Genomic DNA, 27,046 nt, shown 5'->3' with positions numbered 1-27,046 from the left:
TTTAATCTTCTTATTTGGGAAGAAAAGAGACAGAGGCATCAGAAGTTTAAGGTCAGTCTAAACTCCCCTGCCTCAAAAAAAAACCAAGGGCTGCAGATAAGATTTAGACAGGTAGTACTAAGTGAAAGACCGTGAGTTTCCAGTCTAGCACCGATGAAAAGGAAATTGTATGTGGGTGTTGGGAATCTAACCTGAGTCCTCTTCAAGAGCAACTGGTGCTCTTAAACACAGCCATTTTTCCAGTTCCAATTCCCATTTCTTATCTCTCCCCCCAATCTCCTTCCGTTTTACTAATTGTGATAATTTTAAAAACAGCCTGGAGAGAAAGATGCCCTGTTACAAAGCTCACATGAAGGGGTTTTTATTAAGGGAAAGGGAACGTAAAAAGGGGGGGAGGGGAGGGGAGAGACTGGCCTCTGGAGAGAGGAGCAGCAAAGAGAAGAGAGTGGCAGAGAGAGAGAGAGAGAAAGAGAGAGAGAGAGAGAGAGGGAGAGAGAGAGAGAGGGAGGGAGGGAGGGAGGGAGGGAGGGAGGGAAGGAGGGAGGGAGGGAGGGGAACAGACAGACAGAGAAGAAAAACGGAAAAAAAAAGAGATGGGAGGTGGACAAGGCCCATCTTTTAAAACGCAATGTAGTCAATGTAGTGAATGTGCAGAGGAGGTGCTCTCAGGGGCTGCAGCTGAGGACGAATCCTGTCAGGACCCCAAGGAAGGCCAGTACAAATGCCTGAATGCTAACACTAACAGTCCTCCATTTTATTTCACGAATCCCTTCCCAGATTCTGTATATTAGATAAACATGCAATGCTTATCTTTCTTTTTTAAAATTGTTTTTATTGAGCTATATATTTTTCTCTGCTCCCCTCCCCTTTACCTCCCCTTCTGCCCTCTCCCATGATGCCCATGCTCCCAATTTACTCAGGAGATCTTGTCTTTCTCTACTTCCCATGTACATTAAATCCATGTATGTCTCTCTTAGGGTTTTCTTTGTTGTCTAGGTTCTCTGGGATTGTGAATGGTAGGGGTTTTTTTTCTTTATGTCTAAAAGCCACTTATGAGTGCGTACATATAATATTTGTCTTTCTAGGTCTGGATACCTCACTCAATATGATGTTGCAATGCTTATCTTTCCGAGAGTGACTTAACACGCTAATCTTCACTTCCATTCATTTTCCTGCAAATGTCATGATTTCTATCTGAATAACGCTATGTTTTCTTTGTCTTTTATTTTTCCTTCCTTTCTTTTTTCTTCCTTTTCTTCTTTTCTTTTTTCTCCTTCCTTCCTTCCTTCCTCCCTTCCTTCCTTCCTTCCTTTCTTTTTATGACAAGATCTCATTATTTTAGTCTGGCTAGCCTAGAACTCACTATTTGGACCAGGCTGGCCCTGAACTAACAGAGGCCAAAGGCATGGCCACCATATTAGACCAGTATATTTTCTTAATTCATTTGTTGATGGGCATGTAGTGTTGTGATATTTCATTTGTGTTTTAACAAATAAAGCTTGTCTGAAGATCAGAGTGCAGAACTAAGCTATTAGAGGTCAGACAGTGGTGGCACATACCTTTAATCCCAAAACTCAGGAGACAGAGGCAGAGGGATCTCTGTTAGTTCAAGGCCACCTACGGCTGCACAAAATTGAATCTGTCTAAAAAAGAAACAGCTCACACAAATGTGATCCCAGCACTTGGGATCCCACACCTTTAATACCAGCACTAGAGAGGTGGAGATAGGAGTGATATGGCTAGGCAGAGAGAGAAACGTAAGGCAGGAGGAGACAGAAGCTCAGAGTCAGTCTGAGCATGCAGTCTGAGTTTTGGTGGAGACAATTAGAGTCTGAGAATGCAGTTTGAGGCAATCTGAGGAGTCAGTCTGAGGACAGGATCACTCCTGTCTGAGCACTGGTAGAGGTACAAGGTCTCCCTAGTGGCTGGCTGCACGGCTTCTCTGATGGGTCAGCTTTCATGACCTAATATCTGACTATGGGTTTTCATTATTAAGAACAATTAGAATTCATGCTACAGTGTAGGCTGGTTCAATGCCGTGGGTACTGTGAATAGTGCCATGATAAATAGGGACATACAGAGAGTTTTGTTGTATATATCACAGACTTTTTTTGAGTTTGAGGTTCTCCTGCCTCAATTCATTCAACTGTCACATACACTCTCTTCTCTGGTCCTTTCTTATATTTGTTTGTTTGTGACAGGGTTTCATGTTTTTCAATCAGGACTCAAACTAGCGATGTATCTGAGGATGACCTTGAACTTCTGATCCTTCTGAACCCACAACCCAAGAGCTGGAATTTCAGACTTGAACCAGGATTCCCAGTTTCTGCAGGGTCGGAGATCAACCTAGTGCTTTGTGTGTTAGAATATAGTCGTCTACCATCTGAGTTACATTCCTAGCCCTCCTCAAGTGACAAAGAACACAGTTGGGATGTTGTTACCCCTACAGTTTCTATAGTCAGCATTTACTTCTTTCATTTGACACAAACGTCTATGGAAAGGACACCACATCTATGAAAAAGGTTCCTGGAATTCCCAGCATTGTACAGAGCAGAGTTAGGTAAGGAATTAGTTCAAACTCAATGCAAAATAAGGCAGAGGTGGGCAAGAAGTTTAAACAGCTCCTGTGACTCCGAGAGGAAAGGGCAACTAAACATGACCCTGGATGGGGCTGGAGAGAGAGAGCTAGTCAATACAGTGCTTGCCTCAGAAGCATTAAGACCTGGTCCCCAGAACCTATGTAAAAAGCCAAATGTAATGGTATGTATTTATATAATTAAAGCACTGGGGAGGTGAAAACAGGGGTATCAGCATTTTAAGGCTGGCTTTGGGTACACAAGCCCTTGCCTTAAAAAAACATAAATAAATACATGTATATATACAGACATAAGTAAGTAAATAGATAAATGAACAGACAGGTAAATAAATAGTGGCTGGATGTTTACATAAGTATATTTCTTCCTTTTGTTTCCACTAAATACTAGCTCTCGCCTGAAGGAGGTACACTGCTCCCGGGCTGCAGCACTGTTTACTTCCCTCATTTTCTCCATTGTCAACATGACTGGACAGTCTGTTAGCTTGGGGAGTAGCAGCTCTTTAATCCCAAGGGGTCCAGTAGAATCTGTGGAGCTGGGAAGAGCAATTCGCCTCTTCAAAGCTGTGTGTACAGAGCAGCCCTAAGGAGATGAAGAGTGTGTGCAAGTAAGAGTGTGGCAGGAAGATGGAGAATGGGTGGAAGGATCAACCGAGCAAAGTTTGCATGAAAATACTGTAAGGGTACCTGTTACTTTGTCGGCTAATTTAAAAATTAGATAAATCGCTTAATGGAATATTTACACAACATCAAGAAAAAGGGTACTATTTCAAAGTTGTCAGTAGTTCAGTATAAAAAGGGGGAGCAGATGCTGGGGCTATAACTCACTCCGTAGAGTGCTAGGCCGTGGGTTTGATCCCCAGCATTGTACAAATGTTAGGGTTTCTATTGTTGTGAGGAAATACCATGACCAAAAACCAAGTTTGGGAGGAAAGGGTTTATTTGGTTTACACTTCAGCATTGCTGTTCATCACTGAAGGAACTCAGGGCAGGAACTCAAACAGGCAGAATCCTAGAGGCAGAAGCTGATGCACAGGTCATGAAGGAGTGCTGCTTACTAACTTGTTTCCCATGGCTTACTCAACTCACCTTCTTATAGAACCCAGGACATGCCCTAGGATGGCACCACCCACCATGGGCCGGACCCTCCCCCATTGACCACAAAATGAGAACATGTCTGACAGCTGGATCTCAGGGAGGCATTTCCTCAGCTGAGACTCCTTTCTCTGATGTCTCTATAGCTCATGTCAAGTTGACACACAAAATCACCCAGTACAGTTTCCTGTGGTCTTAACACTCAGAAGTTCAAGGTCATCCTCTACTACATAGTGAGTTCAAGGCTAGCCTGAACTTGTCTCAAATGAAAACATAAAGAAAAAAGACAAAAACTGGCCAGTGGTAAAGGCTCTTGCAAAGGCCTAATGACCTGAATGTGATCCCAGGGATGCACATGGTGGAGGGACAGAATTGGCTCTTGCAAGCTATCCTCTGATATACACACACGTTGTGGCATGCACCTCCCCTACTACAATAAAGTAATACATACATTTCTAGAGAGTAAAGCATATTGGTAGTTGTTCATGACTCCCAAATGCAATATCAGTTTAGGGAAATCCAGAATGGTGTTATTTTGTAAGTTTTTTCTTTTTCTTGCTAAAACTGGGGTAACCAGTCTTGAGGCAGTAAAACCAGTTTGATGGGTGCCCCTCCCACTTCTTCCTTCAGAAAGTGACTTCAGACCTTCCTGATTGGTTGATGGTTAGGGTTGAATTGACAGGTACAACAATGGGGATGAATGGACTAGAGCTTTACAAAGACCACAAAGAAATTTTGTAAATAAAAATGAAGGCTGTGTAAACAAAGTCCCTGCATTTTCTCTAGTTTTCATGTCACACTGAACGCAGTAGAAAGAGATCACAGCAGACAGCTAACCACAGAATAAGTGTTTAGGGAGGGTTCATCGTGTAAGGCGATGAAGATGTTTGGCTGCTGCTATTTTTTTTTTTTAATTTTAAAGATGTATTTTTTTTTTTTGAGGCACAAATAGTCTTTATTGGGCTCACACAAGGAGTCCGTTGGTCTTGAGGACCTCTGTGAACTTGCAGATTTTCTTCTCCACGTTCTTTTCTGCCTGTTTCCGTAGCCTCAAGAGCTGCTTCTTCTTCCGATAGTGAATCTTGACCTTTTCCTTCCGTTTCTCCTCCAGAGTGGCTGTTACTGCCTGGTACTTCCACCCGACCTCATGAGCCAGATGCCCCAGGTAAGCAAACTTCCTGGTAGTTTTCAGCCGCACAACCTTGAGGGCGGCAGGGACCACCATCCGCTTTTTCTTGTCATAGGGTGGAGGGATCCCATCCAACACCTTGAGGCGTTCCAGGGCAGCCTGGCCTCGCTTGGTCTTGTGGGGCAGCATCATGCCTCGCACAGTGCGCCAAAAAATGCGGCTCGGGGCTCGGAAATGGTAGGGGCCTCGGGAGGGGTTGGTGTTCATCCGCTTCCGGAGAAAGGCCAGATACTTCAACTTGTTTCTGTAGAAATTTCCGGAAATGTTGATGCCCTCACAGCGAGCAACGACCACCTTCCGGCCCAACAGTACCTGCTTGGCCACAATGGCAGCCAGGCGACCCAGAAGATGGCCTCGGCCGTCCAACACCAGAACCTGCCCCTCCGCCATTTTCGGCAACCGCCTGGGAAAAAGATGTACTTTTTTTTATCTTATGTATGTTGACATTTGCCTCTATGTATGCATGTCTGTGCACCATGTGTATGCATTGCCCTTGAAGTTCAGAGAGGGTTCCATATACCCATGGAGCTGGTTGTTGACTGCCTTGTGGGTCCTAGGAATTGAACCGGGTCCTCTGGAAGAAGAGATTCTCTTAAGTGCTGAGCCATTTTTCCAGCTTGATTATTTTCATATGAAACAATGCTGACCAAGCTTTTGATTTCATAAGCTCCCATATAGGTCTTGAAAGATTTCCAGTGATTAAAAAATCATTAGGACATAATTGAGAGCTGAGTTCACTACAAAGAAGTCAGAATAATTGCTGGCACAGGGACAGAAGGATATATTGAGATGGAAATCAAGAGAATTTTGTAGTCTAGGAGCAGGTAAAGGATTCTGTCATGGGTCTAGGGTGATGGGTTTGTTGATGGGTGGGACAGAATCCGGTAACTCTCCTCTTTGTAGCTCTGGCATGAACTTTGTGTAGCCTTCTCTCCTTCAACTACAAAAGACTGCAGAGAAAAGTGGGCAGCAGTGTGATCTGAGCAGGCAGAGCAGAAACTGGTTCCAGTGTGCTGGGGTTGGTTAGTTCTAACCATCTTACGCGGTAGACTGCTCATAAATGAAGTGAAACCCAATCTCAAGAGTGACCTCTTTAAAGTACAACAGAAGACAAACATGGTGGACATGCCTTCAATCCTAGCATTCAACATGAGTTCAAAGCCAGACTAGTCTATATAGTGAGTTCCAGGTCAGATAGGGTTACTTAGTGAGACCCTATCTCAAACAAAAACAAGCAAGCTCCTCTAAAATAACAGCAGCAGCAGCAGCAGCAGATAAAGAAAAAACAATGGAAGGAGAAAAAGGAATAGAAAATAACTCAAAATGACTTCTTTTTATTTAAGAAACTAAGAGAATCTGTAACTCAAACAACTTTATAAGACTGTCACGAATGCTAATAAACCAGTAGACAAGAAACTGAACAGACAAGTTCACCAGAAAATAGTTCTCTTATTTTCCCCTAAATTAAAAATAATTAACCTTTATTTATTACAAAATTGGTTTGTTTTTATTATGCACTGGCTACCTATGGCCAGACATGCTAAGAGCTTTACTGTAGCCCTCTTGGTATAAGCATTTTATAGATGGAGAAATGTAAAGGTCCATAACTTATTCAGTAATTTCATGAGAGCAGTTGTGATGGCACATGCCTGCAGTCCCAACACTTGAGAGACAAGGGTAGGAAACTCGAACCAGATCTTGTAAATAGGAGTTCAAGGTCATCCTCAGCTGCAAGTCAAGTGAGAGACCAGACCATGTCTCAAGAAAACAAAGTAATAACAACAACAAAAACCATCCAAAAAACAAACAAAAAATTTCTCAAATGCGTATGTCCTGTAGGTTGTAGAAGCCATGTTTAAGTGAGGTGTTTGGTGCCAAAGCCTATGTTTTTATTTAACTATTATACAACTTTAAGTTTATAATAATGGCCAAATATTGTTTAAAACAGACAATAGCCTAATCTATGGTTTAGTCTCTCATGTAAAAACACCTTTTCTCTTTCCTTCATCTTTAGCGTCACCCCCTTGCACATGATACATTAGTAAATCATGTGATTTAGTTTGTTCTACTGTATTTTCAAAGTACATTTTTTTCTTCATTCTAGATTTTGTCAGGATGACTTGAATTCTTAATCCTTCTGCCTCAGTTCTCTTACTAGATGGCATCAAAGTGTACCTTGAGGTGGTGGGAACATGTCCAGTGGGTAAAGCACTGCCCAAGAGACTGAATTCTAACCTCTGGGATCCAAGTAAACCTGGATACAAGAGCTTCCATATCAGTAATCCCTGTGTTCCTCTTGTAAGATGTATCGGTAACACTATAGAGCAAAACTCTATTAAAACAAAACAAAACAAAACACCACTTCCCCAAAACCACCAATAAATAATTAATGTAAATTCAGAAAAGCTATAGAAAGATAGGAGGCGGAGACATGGGAGCCCCAGAAGCTAGCTCATGGGTCAGCTAGCCTTTGTACACAGAAATGAGAGGCACCCTGTCTCAAAAAAGGTAGAAGGCAAGGGTGGACACCAGACGTTGTCCTCTGGCCTACACACACACACACACACACACTTATACACAGACAAAAAGTTGGATATATATGCATATGTATATTCTGAGACATTTGCAAGGGGCCTACGCTCACATTACTTCTGCATATACATGCATATATTTGAATTTTTCCCTTTTTATTTTCTACCTTGTCTGTACATCTGTGTCTTCAGTTCTATTTTTGGACAGGGACAGCTTACTATGCTGCCAAGGCTGGTCTCAAACTTCTAAGCTCTTAAGTAGGTGGCACTATGGGAACTTTGGCTGCACCTGGCTTTTGCTCTTTTTTGTTTGTTCATTTATTTTACACAAGTTCTCTTTATGTAGTCTTGGTTGTTATGAAATTCACTATGTAGACCAGACTGGTTTAGAACTCGAAGATTCTCCTGTCTTTGCCTTCCAAGTGCTGGGATTAAAGGCGTGCACCACTATGCCTGGCATTTTTTTTATTCTTATTTTTTCCTGGATTTTGCTCTTATTCTTCACTGATCTTCATGCCTTCTTCATACACAGCCAGCCAGCTATGCTTATCTCTGAATTTTGAACAAAACTCTAGAAATGTGTTTTTTAAAAAATATTTTAAATTTTAAATAAAAAGATTTATGTACATTGGCTGAATTAATTTAGTAGTACTAAAAAGTGAATTCATTTTTGTTTCCTAGCAGTCAAATATTTGACAACTTAAGGAACAAAAAAATCTTTTTTGCTTGGGGTCAGCTTGGAGTATTTGCTACATAGCCTAATGACCCAAGTTTAATTCCCAGAACCCCCACGGAAAGAACTGGTGCCACATCATTGTCTGTTGTCTATCACACATGTAACAGGCATGTCCCCACACACGCATCATCTACATATGCCCAATAATAATAAACACAGCAGTTTGCTTATTCTGTTCACCTTGTTAATCTTGGCTAATAATGGCTAAGGAAAAACTGAAAAACAAGCAAATAAAATTCTTTTCTTTGTTTTCATCCATCTGTAAAGCAAACACACAGGCAGAATGAGATGAGTGTGTTATGGTCTAGAGGTAGCTGACTGTACTTGTTTCTACTGAAGTCAGTTTTACCTCATTTTCCAGGACCTCAGTTCATAGAATTATGTTTTTCTTTCAAGCTTTTACAGTTTTGACTCATGTAACTAGAAATAGATCCTCAGTACTGCTAAGTGTTACTTTCTGTATTAGTTTTTTCTCATCCAATTAAAGTGACATAAGCAAAATTCCTTTTTTAAAAAGCTGAAACACAAAGTCCTACTGACAGACAACCTCCATTAAAGAAAGTTTAATTTAGCAGAGGAACAAAGACCTTCTAATTTTACAGCACACAACAATTTCCACAACCACTCCTGCTGTAGTTCCATTAATCTCACTTCACTCTGGAAATTGTAATTTTATAACTATAATGTTAATTATCATTTCTAGTTCAGCAACTACATTTGCTTTAGAAATCAATTATTTAAAAGTTTCACACCGCAGTTGTGCAGTCTGTAGTAGGAAATCTAGCAAATGTATTGTCTTTGACTTACCCAGAACTTTCATCTTTCCTTCTTCATTTAGAGAGCTAATGTCTTTAGGAAAAAAATCAGACCATCCAGAACTGGGGAAACTGTACGTTATTTTTAATAATCTTAATAAGTGATAGTAAAATCTTCCTACAAGTGGATTTTAAATAACTTGAACCTCAGCTAGGAGTAGTGGCTCATGCTTCTTGTCCCAACTACTCAAGTGGATCACTAAAGCCAGGAATTCAAGACTAGCCTGGGAAATAGAGCCTTCAGCTTCACAAACAAACAAAAGCGCTAAACAACACATCCTCATAAACTGGGCGTAGTGGTTTTTCCGTGACTATAATACTGGCACTGGGGTCGCTACTGCTGGAAGACGGTAACCTTGAGGCCAATTTATGCCGTATAGTAAGATCCAGTCTACAAAATAATAAGAAAGCAAAACAAAAAAGTCACTATACACAAACCACAGAAGTTTCATTAAACTCATTATAATATAAGTTACCAAAGGACTGTTGTGAATCCATTATGAATTCAAATAAAAAATAAATGATCTCAGTGGGTATTGGCTCACGTAAGAATTAGACAGAGTCAGTGTGGTGGCCCAGGCCCATAACCCCAGCACTTGGGAGGCAGAGACAGGCACATCTCCTTGTGTTCAAGGTCAGTCTGTCTACAGAGCAAATTACAGGCCAGCCATGCTACATTGTGAGGCCCTGTCTCAAATAAAACAAAAAAGCAAATAAAACTAAAAGAAAAAACAAACAAACAAAATAATTGTCCAGGGAACTGTAATAAAATCTTGATGTCTGGATCTTACTCATGATTCTGATTTAATGACTCTAGGCACTGGGATGTATAAAATAAAGGTTCCAGGTGACCCTAAAGACCTACCGATCACTGAGACCCACTGAAATAGGCTGTAACAACTCAAGATGCATCTTCTATAATTGAGGCTAGCTGCTCATATGACAAAGATGAGAATATATTCATGCCTTATCACTCTTCCAGAACTACGTGCAGCACACAGTAATAGCATATATGTTTTAGGCATACGGTTACTGCTAAATGATATCCGTGTTTCCAGATTCCTTATTAAAGATATTGTGGCATGTATTTATGAAGCGATGACATTGACAGTTTATCTTCATTTTCTCAACTTCCCGAGGAAAAGCCTTAAAATGTATCACCCAACTCCACATGTTAGTACTTTGTAAAAATCATAAAGCAGTCTGAAACTGCAGTCCACCAACAACATACAGTGCCTAACTCCACCAAAATATGCAGTGGAAGTCAAAAGCTCCTAGCGGAGGCTAGTACAATTCTGTTCCTTTATTGCTCAGATCTTTTCAAGGAAGATAGATGATTGTCCTCAGGATGGAATCTGGTCCTTAACCAAGTTTATCACAGTCTGCCCTATCTCTGTAGCTTAACTTATCATTCCAGGTTCAGTCATAAACAACTTGCTGTCCCAGGCTCACCTCTGTGTGTGTGTTACTAGAGACTGGACCTAGGTCCTCACACATACTAAAACAGCATTCTGTTATTAAAGTAAACTACACTACTACTACATCTCTCCCTCCATTCCCTTATAGGATACATTCTAAAGAGCAAAGGCTAATGCTGATGGCTGTGAACCAATGTGCATCTGCAGTAGCTTAGCATGGATACTTTCCATTTGCTCAGTACTATCTTCATTTCCATTATGTGTATCTGAGCACATATTTACTCTGTAGAGAAAATAATTCGGAGTACCTGTAAGGAAATAGGTGTTTTCTTTAATAAAACCAAGCCCAGTTCTCATTTAGCAAGAAAGGAGATCCTACTGCCAAATTCCTCCACCTTATAACCCTGTTCCATACAAATCATCTTTCTTTTGGTCTCTGACTAGACATATTGATAACACCATCTGCAATCTGCAGGGTCAGTTACAGGGAATATGAATTGCAACATAGCTGTGACCAGCCTGCAGTATTTGAAGGTTTTCTCTTTGGACAAAGAGAGGGTAACTCTAAACTTGAGGATTTGTTTTACCTGATGTTTGGTTTTCTGTCTTGATGACAAACAACTCAAGACCCAGTTGCTTAAATCATACTCGTCTAATATCTTTCACAAATTCTGTGTGAGTCAATAGGTTCTGTATGAATTCTGACACATGCTGGCCGGGACTGTAGTCTTCTCAGGGCTAAGACTGCAACATTCAAGATGGACTTTCTTACATGGAAGGTAACAACTAGAGATGCTGACTGATGGGCCTTGATACTTCTCTGCATGGCTTCTTCAAAAAGCTTGGGTTCTAAGAGAGATTGTTCCGAGAATGCTACCATGTGCAGTAGTAGTCTCCCTGTCCCCGCAAGACTCGGTTTCTTTGCCTAATAGCCTTAACTGTTCTGGAACTCGCTCTGTAGTCCAGGCTGGCCCCGAACTCACAGAGATCCCTTGGCTCTATCTCCTGAGTGCCCGGCAGAAGCAATCTTTCTCCGCTAGTTCATTCCTTGTTTGGAGAGTAAAATCTCCTTTTAGAGGAAGTCCTAGTCTCTCAGAGATCTTACCTGGACAAGGGTTTTTGGATATAACTGGCTGATGCAGTTAATTACTCTAGTGCTTTGCACTCCTAGAAATTGCCGTGGTTACAGGGTTGTAGCTCAGTGACAATTCTTGTTTATAGATGCTCTGGGTTCCATCCCCAAAGCTGAAGAAAAAAAGTTGTAGTGTTCTAGTGGTGGCGTGTCATAGTAGAACATTTCATTGCAGTCTAAAGGTACTATCAAGAAGGAACAACATGTATGAGTTACCTACTTACACAACACTTAAGAATAAAACGGGAGTCAGGCGTGGCAGCACAAGCTTTAATCTCTGTGCCCGAGAGGCTGATGTAGGACTGCAGCAAGTTTGAGACCAGCCTGGGCTATACAGTAAGTTCCAGGCCAGTTTGGGCTTCACAGCAAAAGAGTCTCCAGAACTTAACAACCAGACAAAAAAGTCAGTAATGAGGGCTACTAACTTGTGAAGTTTTATTTAATAATAAAAGTAGTGTTTGTATAACGTGCCAGGGGCTCAGGCCTGGAGAGAAATGATTCTCCTGTTCTTGGTTACCAATAACAACACTAAACAGACTCAGCAATCCTCATGCACAGCAATTATTAAAGACCAAAAGGTCATAAATTTGAGAGGGAGTGAGAGGGAGGCATGGGAAGAGTTGGAAGGAATGGAGGGGTGTGGAAATATAAACACAGTACTCATGAAAGTCTCAAAAAATTTAAGAAACAATCTAAAAAATATTTGACTTTCTCATAAGAGGAAGCAACTTAGAAACATGAATTTTCAGCCGATGCTTTCCTTTCTTTAAAAAAATTTTTAAAAATTTATTTGTGTTTTATGTATGTGTGTTCTACATGCCAGAGAGGGCATCAGATCCTATTATAGGTGGTTGTAGCCGCCATGTGGGTGCTGGGAATTGAACTCAGGGCCTCTGGAAGAGCAGCCAGTGCTCTTAACCACTGAGCCACCTTTCCAGGCCCCTATGCTTTCCAAAGTTATGCTAAACAACAGTTAAAGTTCAAAATCCAGAGGTATACACAGGAACATTGCCAATCATATGGGTTGCGCTTTCCTTATAAGTTATCATTTAACCTATATGTTTACAAAGTGCCACGAAGTTACAATTGAGTGGAATGTTTTTCTGATCCCATCTCTTTTCTCATTTTTCTTTGTTTGTAGGTAAGAGTTCACAGATCAATAATCTTGATTTCAGTATGCAATTACATTTTTTTTGCTTGAGTGCTTCTGAGTTATGCAGAGAGCTTCCTGTTCTGAGTTTTCCCTCCCCTCCCCCTTCTTCACTGGAAGCTGAATCCAGGACCTAGGCAAGCATTCTTTACCGCTGAGCTACATCTACATATATTCCTAACTTTTTTTTAAAAAATAAATATTATCTTATGTGTATTAACCAGAATGTACGTACATATATCACATGCATGCTTGTGCCCACAGAGCGTAGAAGGTGTCAGATGTCTTGGGATTAGAGTTACAGGTGTTTGTGAGTCACCATGTGGGTGCTGGGAACTGAATCCCAGCCCTAATAAGTGCTCTTAACTTCTGAGTCAGTTCACCAGCCCCTCCAACTCTTTATAAACTTTTTTTTTATGAGATAAGATTTTATTAATTTGTCCAGGTAGGCCTTGAATTTGAGATCATCAGCCCTTAGCTGGAATTATAGGCTAACCAGAGCACCCAACTTCTCTCTCTCTCTGTTTTCTGCTATAGCTTCAATGTATGCTTAAGATAAGGAAGATTATAAAAAAAAAAAACTTTGGACTTAATTCCAAGATGTTAATATTAGACAGACACAAATTAGATGGCAATAAGAAACTAGAACGTGGCTTTCCAGAGGGGAAGTTTTATTCCCCACCCCATTTTCCTCTTTTGTCTTTTTCCTTATTCTCCTATTTTCTCTCCTCCCCATTCTTCCCTTGTGTTTATGATACAGCTCAAAAGGCACCATAGACTTAGCTACTGATAGTGCATGTGAAGGCTTTTGATTGGTCAGACTTCCAGGAGTAATGTCAAAGATGTAACTGATAAAACTTTTTCATATCAAAATATCCATTTATAACAGAATTTTCCTCACTTCAAATGGAAGCAAGAGCTTTCAAACCTGACAAATTAAAGCAAGTAACTTCAGTGTTTGATTCAATTCATGTAGTATAGTATACATGGAGTATTTACAATGTACATTATCTTAAGGAGCTTATGAATTAATGGGCAGAAAGTTTAGCCCCAAACATCCTTCAATATATTGTACATCTAAACGGCAATCTACTGTGATTGCACTTTAACCAGGGCTGGGCTAGCCCAAAGTTTCCGCTTCTGCTTTTATTATGCTTCTTTCTGCAATGAACCACCAAAGAAAAGCAGGAGGTGGAAAAATAAAGCTGGGGAATGATTTAAAAAGCATACAATACAATTTGTTTTAAAATAATTAGCTAGCTGTCTTATATCTACTTTTATTTCGCAGGCAAAAGAGCATTACCAAAAATCTCCAAAATGCAGGAGACACAACCCTTACCCCACATCCATGACCACACTGATGTGGGTATTTTCATTCTTGCCATCTGCTTCTTTTATTGGAATGCATTTGTCCATCAAATTATTAGTCCCTATAAGCCAGGAATATTAATTTAAACTACGTGCCCAAATTCCAGGAAGCAAAATCTTACCAGAGGATTCTGGTAGGTTAGCCATACCTCCCCCGTTCAAGATAGAGATGTTTGAAAGGGCAAGTGGAAGTTCTCTCCATCCTGCAGGGATACTTCCCTGCCTTATGTCAGACTCACTGAGGTCTGAGGCTTTTCTGTTTCTCAGGGATTTCAGCATCAGGAGGCCACCGATGTTACCTCTAACCCTGAAAGTTTACAAATCAGCAATGCATGAAATCAGAAAAGTGTCTGCCTCATCTTTGGAATTTGTAAATCCACTTTTTGAGGCAACTGAATTCCATTTAAAAAGGACTTTTTTTTGAGTATTTAAAAAAGGTGTAATACTAAAGACAATTCTTTGCTAGAATCTTTTCTGATGTTGTTTCTCTCAAATATTCATGCGGGAGTTAAAATGCGGGCGACTTTTCAAGGAGTTGTATTTCAAACAACTTCTTTTTCCAGTAAACTATTCCCTTTCTCAAACCAACCTAAGTTTTTTGGATTCCTTCAAAGTACTTCCTTTTACTTGGTACGGTCTTTTGCTTCGCTTTCATTTTAGGAACCTGGGAGTATTATAAACATGTACTTTAAAGTCTTATCTAAGAGAATACTAATAGGTTGAAAAACTACTTCCCCCTATGCTTTTTTTTTTTTAAACTAATGTACTAGGAGAACTGTTTTGTCGTTAGAAGAGAATGACAGTATTAGACTATGACAATGGGTACTGGCTTCAAACCCTCTTTTTTTTTTTTCTTTTCTATTTAAAGCAATCAGAGAATAAGGCAAACTTTCACACTGGAAAACTGTACGGCAATCTCCCTTTTCCAGTTTCAGGGCCCAGTGAATCCTGCCTCCATTGCTCTGAGCAGCTGTCTCAGGAATGAATCCTCTTCTCCTTAGAATGTGGGAGAGCTTTGCTGGGGCGGCAGCTGCGAGGCAAGGCATCCTCCCCTCGGATTCGCTGTCGCTGTCCCTCCCCTCGGAGCGTTGGCAGCTGCCGGGGCATCCCTGTGGGAAATCTTTCCCAGCCACCGCCAGCGCGGCGGGCGAGCAGCAGCTGAGCGCAGCCAAGGGTGGGGACGGTTCCCGGGAGGCTCCAGCGCCGCCAGCTCAACGGCTCTCAGGTGCATCCTCCAAGTCCAACAAGAGGACACCTTGGCAACGTGGGGCGGGTTCCCCCGGCACCCAGGGACCTGCCGTAGAGTGACAACACTTGCCTCTGCGCTCCACGAAGCAAGGTCTGGGCGAGGGAGCGCGGGAGAAGCCGCCACCTTAGCAAGCGGCCGCCCTACCTGCGCGGCGCGCTCCTGAGGCGCGCTCCCGCCCGCCCGCCCGCGTGCCCGCCTCCCGGCGGCGCGCGCTCGGCTCCCCTACTCCCTCACGGTGCCCGGGCCCGCCCGCCCGCGCGTCCCCCGCTCAGCCTCGCGGCCGCCTCCGCCTAGGCGCCCGCTCGCCCCCACCGCCCCGCGCGCTCGCGCACGCGCACGCCGCGGCCGGGCAGCTCTCGGCGCTGTCATGGCGGCGAGGGGCAGCTCTAGTGGGCTCAGGGGCGGTCCCGCGCGTTTCGGCTGGTCGATCCGTGGCAGTAGCATCCTCAGCCCCCCCGCAGCAGCACGCGTCGCGGTGTCGCTAGCGCCTGCAGCAGTTGCTCGAGCAGGGTTGAGCGCAGGGGTGGGGCGGCCTAGGAAAACCATGGAGTTCTAGGCAGCCGCGGGCTCCCGGGGAGCGGACTAGGGAAACTTGGAGGCAGCGACCAGGTGCATTGACCTTCCTCTCCCTCCCCTTCTCTCCCCGCTGTCGGCGTCCGGCCTGCCTTCCCGCCCCTACACACACCTCCCTTCCTCTCCTCAGCGGAGCTCAGGTGCCGGGGCGAGGTGCTCCACTCCTCCCCCTGGGCCGAGCGCTGAGCAGAATCACCGCCCCCTTCCCCCGCCTTTTCCTGCCCTGGATCTCCGCCGCCACCTCCGTCTCTCTGCGCCCCGGCTGGGGTGAGGACGAGGCCGGAGTCTCTGGGTGAGGAGGAACTTTGTGCCTCAGTGGTCGCGGGGGTCCCCTCCTTCCCCCCGCGACAGTTTCCCCGCGGTGCACCTGCCTGCGCCCACCACCTGCGCGGGCTGGGGGAGGAGGGGACCGGCCCCGCGGCCCGGAGGACCCGCCTTCGCCCGGAGCCGCTCCGGAGCCCGGGAGGAGCGGCCGGCTGGCCCTGGGGTGCCTTTAGTAACTTATTGGACAGACAGTAACTGTTTCCCTCTCCTCCCTAAAAAATCCCACGACCAACCTAGCCTATTTAACATGTGTTTAATCTTCCAATAGGGTTTGGCGTTGTTGTCAGCCTCGGGGAGAGAGATTGGACAAATATTCTCCAAGAGGAGGAGGGCGACGCCAAGGACTTTCCACATCAACTGCTTTTGGGGTTTCTCCTCAAGTTGGAACAGAAACCCCTTTTGGTCTGGCGTTTGCCTGTGTTGTGCCTCCGGTTAGTGCAGCGAGTGCTGGCCCAGAGTGACTCTGAGTTGTCCTTTCTTGTGAGCTAGTAATGGCTAGTGAAGACAATCGTGCCCTTTCCCGGCCACCAACAGGTGATGACGGGGGAGGTGGAGGGAAAGAAGAAACCCCTACGGTAGGGGGTGCGTTGTCCCTGAAACCGGGGCTCCCCATCAGGGGCATCAGAATGAAATTCGCCGTGCTGACGGGATTGGTGGAAGTTGGAGAAGTGTCCAATAGGGATATTGTAGAAACTGTCTTTAACCTGGTGAGTAGATCAATATTTTATAAGCATATACTTTTCTCGGTGACTTGGGGAACAAGATGAAGCTGGGGTCATGTGCTTCACTCAAACTAATGGCTTTTTCCACAGAGAGACACAAAATTCCACTTGACCTAAATGAAACAATTACTTGTATTTCAGTTGAAAGAGAATTATGCAAAATTTGACACTTCAGGTTTTGAGTGAACATATCACTTTGTGCTAAGGAAGCAAGTGTCCATGTGGAAGTTTATCTCCGAGTGTGTGTGTGTGTGTGTGTGTATGTGTGTGGGGGTGTCTGGTGTTCAATGCAGAATTTGACAGTAATTTTTTACCCCCTTGGAGTGTATGTTCTTAAGCCTGCGTTTCTCTTTCACATTTTAAATAAGTGACTTTTTTTGGACTTGTTATATTTTGCCATAGTTAGTTCTAAACACAAAATTCACGTCCATAGTGTTAATAAAAGGCTACCATTGCAAATTAGTATTTTCAATTTTGGCTAGTTTTAGAAATAACTGGAAAAGGTTAAATTTTGGAGTGAATATAGGGTTATGTTCAAAGTAATCTTGTGATAATTGAACGGCAACTTTAAAAAGGCCCGAGGCAGCCGCAGGATGAGCTTTATGTTTGTGTAAATTCATGTGTAGCAGTAAAACACACTTGGTCATTGGAAGTTGCTGATTATACTATAGTGGGCTTTGACTCATTTTTTTTTTCACTGTGACTCATTTTAATGGCTATGAGATACTTTCTTTTTTTCCTCAATTCTAAGAAATTACCGTTAGTGGAACCTTTTTAGACTCTTTAATTCTCTGCTGCTTATCAACTTAAAACAATCAAAAAGGAATCTGGCTTTAAAGTAATTTCCTTTCTTTCATTTAACCAGTGTGAGAAGATCATATGTGGCACCAAATATAAGTGTGCAGTAGTTGTAATAACTGTTTAGTAGCCATCTCTTTTCCTCTGTACTGGCAAGGTTAGACTTGTTTTACTTCAGGCAGTTAAGTATTTCCTTCATCAGGCCTTTACTCGTCCAGTCATTTGCAATACAGAGTCTAGGATGACAAAGTAGGTGGTGAAATTCACTTGCTTTTGAAGCATGAAAACTTCAAACCATATTTTATTTTTCTACTGGATTATTGCATTGCCACTTTAGATATAAATACTGACAGACACATTCACACATGCATTTTGAAACTATATATTATGGACATGATCAAATATATGTAAAATTGAATAGCATAGTTAACTTGGTATCCATCATCCAGCTTCAACATTTTGGGGATCTTTTGTGTGTTTGGAACTTTCAAAAGTGAGCTTCTAGATGAAACACAAATTCATCTATTCCTTTACCTCAAAAAACTTGAGTTTTTTTTTTGTTGTTGTTGCTGTTGTTTCTTTTTCTGAACCTAATGTACTGTGAATGATAAACAGAAATTGGTATAGTCCATACTTGTTTGTATGTGAAAACACGATGTTCTTTAGCAGGAAGATTGATTCACCTGTTCTTTATAGTGTGCTGTGTTGGGGTGAATGGCCAGACAGGAATCACTTCCATTTTTATCGTTAAAGAAAGTGTAAACTCTGTATTAATAGTTTGCTGAAGTATAGGCCCGATAAAGACTTTAAGGTCGTGTCCCTCCTGGTTTGTAGGTAGTGCATGGCACTTCCTCTTCTTCAGCATTCCTCCTTTGAGGAGCATGGGGAGAGTGGCCTAGAGGAGTAGATTTTTCTTCCTTTTGACTACTTTTTGTGATTAGAATATGGGCTCTAAGAAAATTATGGGAACTAAAGTGTTGGTAGTCAGCTAGTTCATCTCATTGTTGCTATTGCTGTGGATATAGTGTGAGTTGTAATTCTATTCCAAGGAGGAACCATCTATTCTGTGCCAGGCACTGGGCCAGGTGGCTTTATTATTTAAGTCTTTTCTGAATAACTCTTTTAATGCATATGTGCCTTTTCAATGATGAGGAAACCAAGATACTGAAAAGTTAAATAGATTGCCTACAATGTGATTTTTAGGCTTGGTCTTTTCAGGAATGTACCTGTCACATGAATTGGTGTGGAGTTGTTTCGTCTCTAAGCAGCTGTTTTGTACTTAGGCATTGCTTTCTCAAGGACACAACAGTCATTCATCTTGATAAATATTCATGACTAGACCTCCACCAATGGATTTTATTCCTTTTTATCTAACTTTCAAAAAACTTTCTACGATATTGCTTTAAAAAGATCTCAAAACTAAACATAATTGTTTTAGTTCTTCCTGTAATTGGCATCTCATTTAATCTGTAGAGGAAGGTGATTACTAACTTTTTTCTTTTCTTTTTTGTGCGTGTGTATGTACTGGTGTATGTATGTGTGTAGGCCAGAGGTTGATGTCTGGTGGTGTCCTCAGTTACTTCTCCATCTTATTTATTTATTTAAAATATTTTATTTATTATTATTGTGTGTGTGTAAGTGGCAGCGAGCATGCTGTGGCATGGGTGTGGAGGTCAGAGGGCAGATTTGGGGTGTTGGTTCTCTCCTTCCATCTTGGTGAGAAGAGAGTGTCTTCTCTCCGTATTTGTGCTGCTCTATGTACTTTGGGCTGATTCTCCTGTTTCTGTCTCCTCCCTCACTGAAGGAGTGTTGGGATTACGCTGTGAGACAGAGCATCTGTCTTTTTGTGGATTCTAGGGATCGAAATCAGACTGTCAGCAAGTACTTTTATCAGTTGAGCCATCTGCCTGGTCCCTGCTCCCTCCCCTCCCCACCGCCCCCAGACAGAGTTTCATTATGTCGTTCTGACTGTCCTGGAACTTGGTCTGGAGACTAGGCTGACCTCCAACTGGGAGATTCAGAGATCCACCTGCCTCTGCCTCCCAAGTATTCGGATCAATGGTGTGTGCTACCACTTGGCTTTTTTTTAAATTTTAATTTTTATCTATCTATCTATCATTTATTTATTTTATTTGAGACAGCAGATCTGTCACTGAATATGGAACTGATAGATTCAGCAGGAATTCAAGGATGGTGTCTCTGCCTTCCTAGCACTGGGGTTAGAGGTACATGCCTTCCATGTTGGTGTTGAAGACTGATTCTCATGCCAGCACATTGCTGATAAAGACATCACCTCCAATCTCAACTAACTTTCTTTCTCCCTTCCTTCCTCCTTCCCTATCTCCCTTCCTCATTATGTATTCCTTCCTGGCCTTTGTAGAGCAGACTGGCTTGAAACTTTCTATGTAGACAAGACAGGCTTAAAACTTATTGGAATCCTCTTGCTTCTGCCTCCTGCCTCCTGCCTCCTGGGATTATAAGTGTGTACGACTATACTTGATAACTAATCTCTCTCTCTCTCTCTCTCTCTCTCTCTCTCTCTTTCTCTCTCTCTATTTTATCAGTGTTCTGCCTGTATGTATGTCTGTGTGAGGGTTTCGGATGTCTTGCAGGTGGAGTTACAGAGAAGGAGGAGGAACTTTCTCAGGTCTGTTAATGCCTTGTGAGTGCTGGGAATTCAACCTGGGTTTTCTGGAAGAGGAGTCAGTGCTCTTAACCACTGAGATATCTCTCTAGCACCCTAACTTTTAAACAGTACATTGAATTTAAACTTCCAAAATGGGAAAAGTTGGAAGCAAACAACAGAACATGAGACATGTGTGCTGTATACTCCCATGGCAGCTCACCTGGGAGTATACAACACATGTAAGTCATGGAATTGAAGCAATGTAAGCCCTGTGAACCTTCATCTGTAATGAGTCTCAACCCAGCAGTGGTGGCACACGCCTTTAATCCCAGCACTTGGGAGGCAGAGGCAGGCAGATCTCTGTGAGTTTGAGGCCTGCCAGGTCTCCAGAGTAAGTTCCAGGACAGCCAAGGCTACACAGAGAAACCCTGTCTCAGAAGAAACACACACACACACACACACACACACACACACACACACACACACACACACAGAGAGTGAGTGAGAGAGAGAGAGAGAGAGAAAGAAAGAGAGAGAGAGAGAATTAGTCTTCAGTGGAGTTTTCATTAATAAATATAAACTTAACTTTTTATGTAGTTCGGTTACTATTGGTGTGATGAAACACCATGACCAAAAGCAAGTTGGGGAGGCAGTGTTTTATTTGGCTCCATACCACTGTTCATCATCAAAGGAAGTCAGGACACAAACTGAAACAGGGCAGGAACCTGGAGGCAGAAACTGATGCAGAGGCCGTGGAGGGGTGCTGCTTACTGGCTTGCTCACCATGACTTGCTCAGCCTGCTTTCCTATATGATCCAGGGCCAACATCCCAGGGATAGCACCACTCACAGTGGTCTGTACCCTCTATAAGAAAATGTCCTACAGACTTGCCTACAGCCTGCTCATATGGAGGCATTTTCTTAACTGAGCTTCCTTCCTCTCGCATGACTCTAGCTTGTGTTAAGTTGACATAAAACCTGCCACTACAGGGATCATAGCTTTTTCCACTTTTTAGGCATATTGTTACTAAAGTGGGAGTGTGTGTGTGTGTGTGTGTGTGTGTGTGTGTGTGTGTTCTTTCGTCTCTGTTTTGGGAGATGAGGTCTCTATGTTAGCCTTGTGCTTCAGAATTCAAAGCGATCTTTCTATTCCAGCCTCTCCTGTAGCTAGGACTAAAGGCACAGACCAGTGCACCCAACTAAAAACATGTTCTACAAACTTTTTAAAAAACTAATTAAATATTTGTCACTTTAAAAAATAAGTTTCTAATGTTAAAAAACAACTTGTCTTGCCAGAGTTGTCCAGATAGTAAGAGGTAGGGCTATACAACTCCAGACATCTGGCTCCATAACATGTTGTCTCCCAGCTTTGCTCTTGTAGCTTGTTATAAATTCCTTTGAAAGTTACAATCTTGGCTCAGTGGTTAAGAGCACTGGCTGCTCTTCCAGAGGACCCAGCCTCAATTCCAGGCACCCACATAGAGCTCACAATTGTCTGTAAATTTACTTCTAGGAGATCTGACACCTTCACACCAATGCACATAAAATAAAGTTAAGTAAATAATAAAAAAAAATCCTTTAAAAAGTCCAGGTGGTGGTGGTGCACACTCTTAATACCAGCACTCGGGAGGAAGAGGCAGGCGGATCTCTTTCGAGGCCATCCTGGTCTACAAGAGCTAGTTCCAGGACAGGTTCCAAAGCTACAGCGAGATCCTGTCTTGAAAAACTATACACACACACATACACACACACGCAAAAAAAAAAAAAATCTTTTAAAACAAGAAGAAAGTTACTATCTCTTGTCATTTCTTTTGCAAATCTGTTTCTCAGGTAATTTTTTTTTTTTTACTGATTCTTATTGAGCTCTACATTTTTCTCTGCTCCCCCCCGCCTCTCCCGTCCCCTTAAACCCTCTCCCAAGGTTCCCATGCTCCCAATTTACTCAGGAGATCTTGTCTTTTTCTACTTCCCATGTAGATTAGATCCATGCATGTCTCTCATAGAGTCCTCATTGTTGTCTAGGTTCTCTGGGATTGTGGTTTGTAGGCTGGTTTTCTTTGCTTTATGTTTAAAAACCACTTATGAGTGAGTATATATGATAATTATCTTTCTGGGTCTAGGTTAACTCACTCAAAATGATGTTTTCTAGCTCCATCCATTTGTCTGCAAATTTCAAGGTGTCATCATTTTTTTTCTGCTGTGTAGTACTCCATTGTGTAAATGTACCATATTTTCCTTATCCATTCTTCGGTCAAGGGGCATTTAGGTTGTTTCCAGGTTCTGGCTATGACAAACAATGCTGCTATGAACATAGTTGAGCAAATGTCCTTGTGGCACGATTGAGCATCCTTTGGATATATACCCAAAAGTGGTATTACTGGGTCTTAAAGAAGGTTGTTTCCTAATTTTCTGAGAAATCACCACATTGACATCCAAAGGGGTTGTACCAACTTGCATTCCCACCAGCAATGCAGAAGTGTTCTCTTTTTCCCACAACCTCTCCAGCATAAGCTGTGATCAGTGCTTTTGATCTTGGCCGTTCTTAAAGGTATAAAATGGAATCTCAGAGTTGTTTTGATTTGCATTTCTCTGATGACTAAGGATGTTGAACATTTTCTTAAGTGTCTTTCAGCCATTTTAGATTCCTCTGTTGAGAGTTTTCTGTATAGGTCTGTACTCCATTTTTATTATTAATAATTAATAATTGTTATTAATAATTGTATTATTTGTTCATTTGACGACCAATTTCCTGAGTTCTTTGTATATTTTGGAGATCAGACTTCTGTCTGATGTGGGGTTGGTGAAGATCTTTTCCCATTCTGTAGGCTGTCGTTTTGTCTTATTGACCGTGTCCTTTGCTTTACAGAAGCTTTTCAGTTTCAGGAGGTCCCATTTATTAATTGTTTCTCTCAGTGTCAGTGCTACTGGGGTTATATTTAGGAAGTGATCTCCAGTGCCAATGTGTTCAAGTGTACTTCCCACTTTCTCTTCTATGAGGTTCAATGTGGCTGACTTTATGTTGAGGTCTTTGATCCATTTGGACTTGAGTTTTGTGCATGGTGATAGATATGGATCTATTTTCATTCTTCTACGTGTTGATATCCAGTTATGCCAGCACCATTTGTTAAATATGCTTTCTTTTTTCTGTTTGATATTTTTTGCTTCATTGTCAAAAATCAGGTGTTTGAAAGTGTGTGGATTAACATCTGGGTCTTCGGTTCGGTTCCATTGGTCCTCCTGTCTGTTTTTATACCAATTCTTGGTTAAATTCTTTATGAATAGTACACTAGCTTCTCCATCTGTACTTTTCTCGTGCTGCAATTTAAAGCCATTTTCTTTTGTTTTCATTCATGTGTTTACTTATCAGACATTGAATGCAGAACAATTACTATTTTGGCATATTTCAAGAACTTGCTGCAGAGTTTAAGATTTCTTTTCATTTAAAGATACTCAATGATATTTAATTGAAGAATAGTGAGCTGGGCGGTGGTGGTGCATATCTTTAATCTCAGCACTTGGGAGGTAGAGGCTTTTGAATCTCTGAGTTCGAGACCAGCCTGTTCTACATAGAGAGTTCCAGGACAACCAGGACTGTTACGTAAAGAAACCCTGTCCTGAAAAACCAAAATCAAAGCAACAGCAACAACAAAACAAACTCAAAAACAAAAAACAAAAACAAACCAACCCCCCAAACAAAAACAAAACAAACAAAAACAATCAAACAACAACAAAGACTAGTGTTTTTCTTAGGCTTCTAAGAAATATGTTTTCATGATTTCTTTAGTTATTTAATTTTGAGATAGGGTCTTTTATTAGTTATGGTTCTCTAGAGTAATGGAACTTATAAAATGAATCTGTCTCTCTGTATAAAGGGGATATTAGAATGGCTGTGGTTCATCTAGTTCAACAATAGCTACTTCTAAATGGAAGGTCCAAGAATCCAGTAGTTGTTTAGCTGATGAAACTGTCTCAGCTGGTTTTCAGTATACTCCAGGATCCTGAAGAAGTAGGCTCAGATGTGACTGAGAGAATGGATGTGCTATCAGGGTGAGAGTAAGCAGGCAAAGAGCAAAGCTTCCTTCTTCCACGTCCTTATGTATATAGGCTTCTAGTGTAAGGTGTAGCCCGGATTAGAGTTGCGTTTTTCTCAACTCAAAAAGTCTGGATTAAAGGTATGTCTTCCTGCCTCAAAATCTGGATTAAAAGCATGTCTTCCTACCGCAAAGATCTGAATTAGAAATAGATCTTACCACTTCAAATTAAGCAAAGAATCCCTACAGGCATTCTCTTTATTTTTGGGTGTTAGTTAATTCCCAAAATTAGTTAGTTGACACCCCCACCCCTTTTTTATTGGATTTTTGAAACAGGGTCTCTCTCTGTGTAGTCAAGACTGTACTGTTCACTCTGTAGAACAGGCTGGCTTCAAACTCACAGAGATCTACCTGCCTCTGCCTCCTGAGTGCTAGGATTAGAGGTATATGCTACCATGTCTAGTAGTTTTCTGTCAATCCCCCTATTTATTTATTTTTTGAGACAGAGCCTCCCTCTGTAATATGTGGTGATGCTGAGCTAGAACTTTCTGTGTAGCCTAGGCTAGTTTTGAATTTGAGATCCTCTTACTTCGTCTTCCTGAGTACCAGGATTACAAATATATAATAACACCATCATGCACGGTTTATGATTTTTGATTTAAATGTACCAGCTTGAAAAATGGAATATGATTCTTTATTATTTACCGTGTATCAATTGACATATGTTCTCAATAAATAGAGCAACTAGGTATTAAATAAATCCTTTTATTGACTGTACATAATACTCTTTGTGGACCTAAGTGGGCAGCAGCTATTCTGTTCTAACTGACTATTGTCTTGCATTAGTAGGAACTTAGTGGTTTTGTACATCTTTAGTTTTTGAGCAAAAAATTCGAAATCTAGATTTAAAAAACTTTAAAAACAGAAATTATAATGTTAAAAATTTTATATGAACTTTATAAATACTTGGTTACTTTTCAAACTTTTTTATGTGTGTATGTGTCTGTAAACAGCTGTGCGAGCCTGTGTGCATACTTACAAGCACATATAGAAGTCAGGGGAGGATCTGTTTTATTACATTCAGCCTTATTCATTCGAGGTAGGGTCTCTCACTGAATCTAGAGCTAGTCTGATGACCTAGCTACCCACCTGTCTCTACACTTTTCAAACTCTTATATGAACTTTAATATAAAGATACTCATCCAATGAGTTTTTTATTGTCATGTTAGTGGCTAGATTACTTCCTATATAATACCTATAATTGCACATTTAAGGATCAAGAATAATCCTCTCTATAAACATTCTTGCCAATGATCTTTTTGTAATTGGTATTAGTGATAGAAAACCCAACTGCTGGTGGGCTTGGTGTTGCACACTTTTAATTCCAGCACTTGGGAGGCAGAGACAGGCAGATCTCTATGAGTTTGAGGCCAGCCTGGAACATAGACGGTTCCAGGACAGCCAGGGTTACACACACACACACACACACACACACACACACACACACACACACAAACAACAAAAAAACCTGTATTGATAACCCTATTCCCCCACCATAAAGGAAAACCCAACTGCTTTGAACACAATAAAAGGATTTATGGAATTAGTTGTCTGGAGTCCAAAGGTAGGGCAAGATTTCAGCTAACAGTTTCTGTTTTGCATTTCCTGATTTCAGTCAGGTGTATTCCTCTCAAGTTGTAGTGTGGTTGGTTACCAGGCAGGGTGCTGGAACCACTTATGTCATATCTTTTGCTAGAGTAACTGTGTCCCTTTGTTCTGAACTAATTGGACCATTGACCAATGAAATGTGCTGATGAGCTTATGCAGTATGTATAGTTTATTTACCTAATTCTGTTATTTTAAGTCAATTTATAGAGCTTTTCAGCCATTATTACAATTTAATTTTATTTTTATTATCTAATTTTGGAATATTTATATTTGTATTCAAGGCATTACCATTTTAATTAGCTTGTGATAAATTTTGAGTTAACTTTTGTACGATGTGATATTTTTTTTTAAACATGATTATTTGCCTCATTGCTGTTTGCTGAAAATCTGTTCTTAGTATCTTCTGTCTTGGTGCCTTTGCTGAAACTCAGTTGACTGTAAGTGTAAATATCTGTCTTGACTCTTTGTTTTCATTAAAATTTTGTGTGTGTCTGTATGTGTGCATGTGCATGCAGGTGCATGTATGTATACTTGTATACGTATGTATGGGGTAAGAAATGGAAGGTTTTCCATCTTCAGTTGCCATCCACCTTGTGAACGTATTTAGTTTTAAAAGTTAATATTTAATTTTGTCATTTGTACCCCCCCATTTTTGCTTCTGTCCAGCCTGTCCCATCCATGCTTTCCCCTTTGTTCCATTTCAAATTCATTTTTATTCTTTGTTATTGTGACATATATATGTATATGTATGCGAACATGTGTGTGTGTAACCTGCTGAGTTTGTTTAATGCTGCTTATATATGTGGGAAGGAAGACTTGTTGGGATTGATAACCATTTACGATGCTTATCTCTGGGGAAGAAAAAGTCTCCCTCTCAGCAGGTCTTTTTCCAAGGATGGGACACCAGGTGACTCCCCCATCCATATTGGCTTGTTAGCTGACTCTGTCATTGTTTAATCACCAGGTGATCCCCCCATCCGTATTGGCTTGTTAGCTGACTCTGTCATTGTTTAAGCAGCCACACCGTTG

At 41.5% G+C, this 27,046-nt stretch overlaps 1 protein-coding gene, 1 long non-coding RNA gene and 1 pseudogene across 6 annotated transcripts in view; 1 reads left to right on the top strand and 2 right to left on the bottom strand.

Moving 5' to 3' along the window:
* Nucleotides 1–4,615: 4,615 nt before the first annotated feature.
* On the bottom strand, nucleotides 4,616–5,301 carry LOC148118766 (large ribosomal subunit protein uL13 pseudogene; annotated as a pseudogene).
* Nucleotides 5,302–14,850: 9,549 nt separating this feature from the next.
* Nucleotides 14,851–16,099, bottom strand: LOC146890122 (uncharacterized). Its single transcript, XR_014999395.2, has 2 exons — nucleotides 15,962–16,099; nucleotides 14,851–15,321 (listed from the first exon to the last, which is right to left on the bottom strand). It is a non-coding gene; the product is annotated as an uncharacterized LOC146890122 (long non-coding RNA).
* The window catches only part of Lrba (LPS responsive beige-like anchor protein), a 504,118-nt gene continuing 492,747 nt past the window's right edge, over nucleotides 15,676–27,046 (top strand). For 4 of the 5 annotated variants that reach the window (XM_048424835.3, XM_048424834.3, XM_048424833.3 and 1 more), the window contains exons 1-2: nucleotides 16,005–16,141; nucleotides 16,442–16,880. In XM_048424835.3, coding sequence (XP_048280792.1) covers nucleotides 16,665–16,880 — 216 coding nt within the window. In that variant the 5' untranslated portion in view covers nucleotides 16,005–16,141; nucleotides 16,442–16,664. Of the gene's footprint in view, nucleotides 15,886–16,004; nucleotides 16,142–16,441; nucleotides 16,881–27,046 lie in introns of those variants that run through there. The other variant, XM_048424832.3, reaches the window with a different exon arrangement.

Source organism: Myodes glareolus, chromosome 20 (genome assembly GCF_982192425.1).
Source record: "Myodes glareolus chromosome 20, mMyoGla1.1, whole genome shotgun sequence".
Lineage (NCBI taxonomy): Eukaryota > Metazoa > Chordata > Mammalia > Rodentia > Cricetidae > Myodes > Myodes glareolus.
Note: the sequence above shows the minus strand (reverse complement) of the source record. Positions and strands in the feature narration are given on the sequence as shown.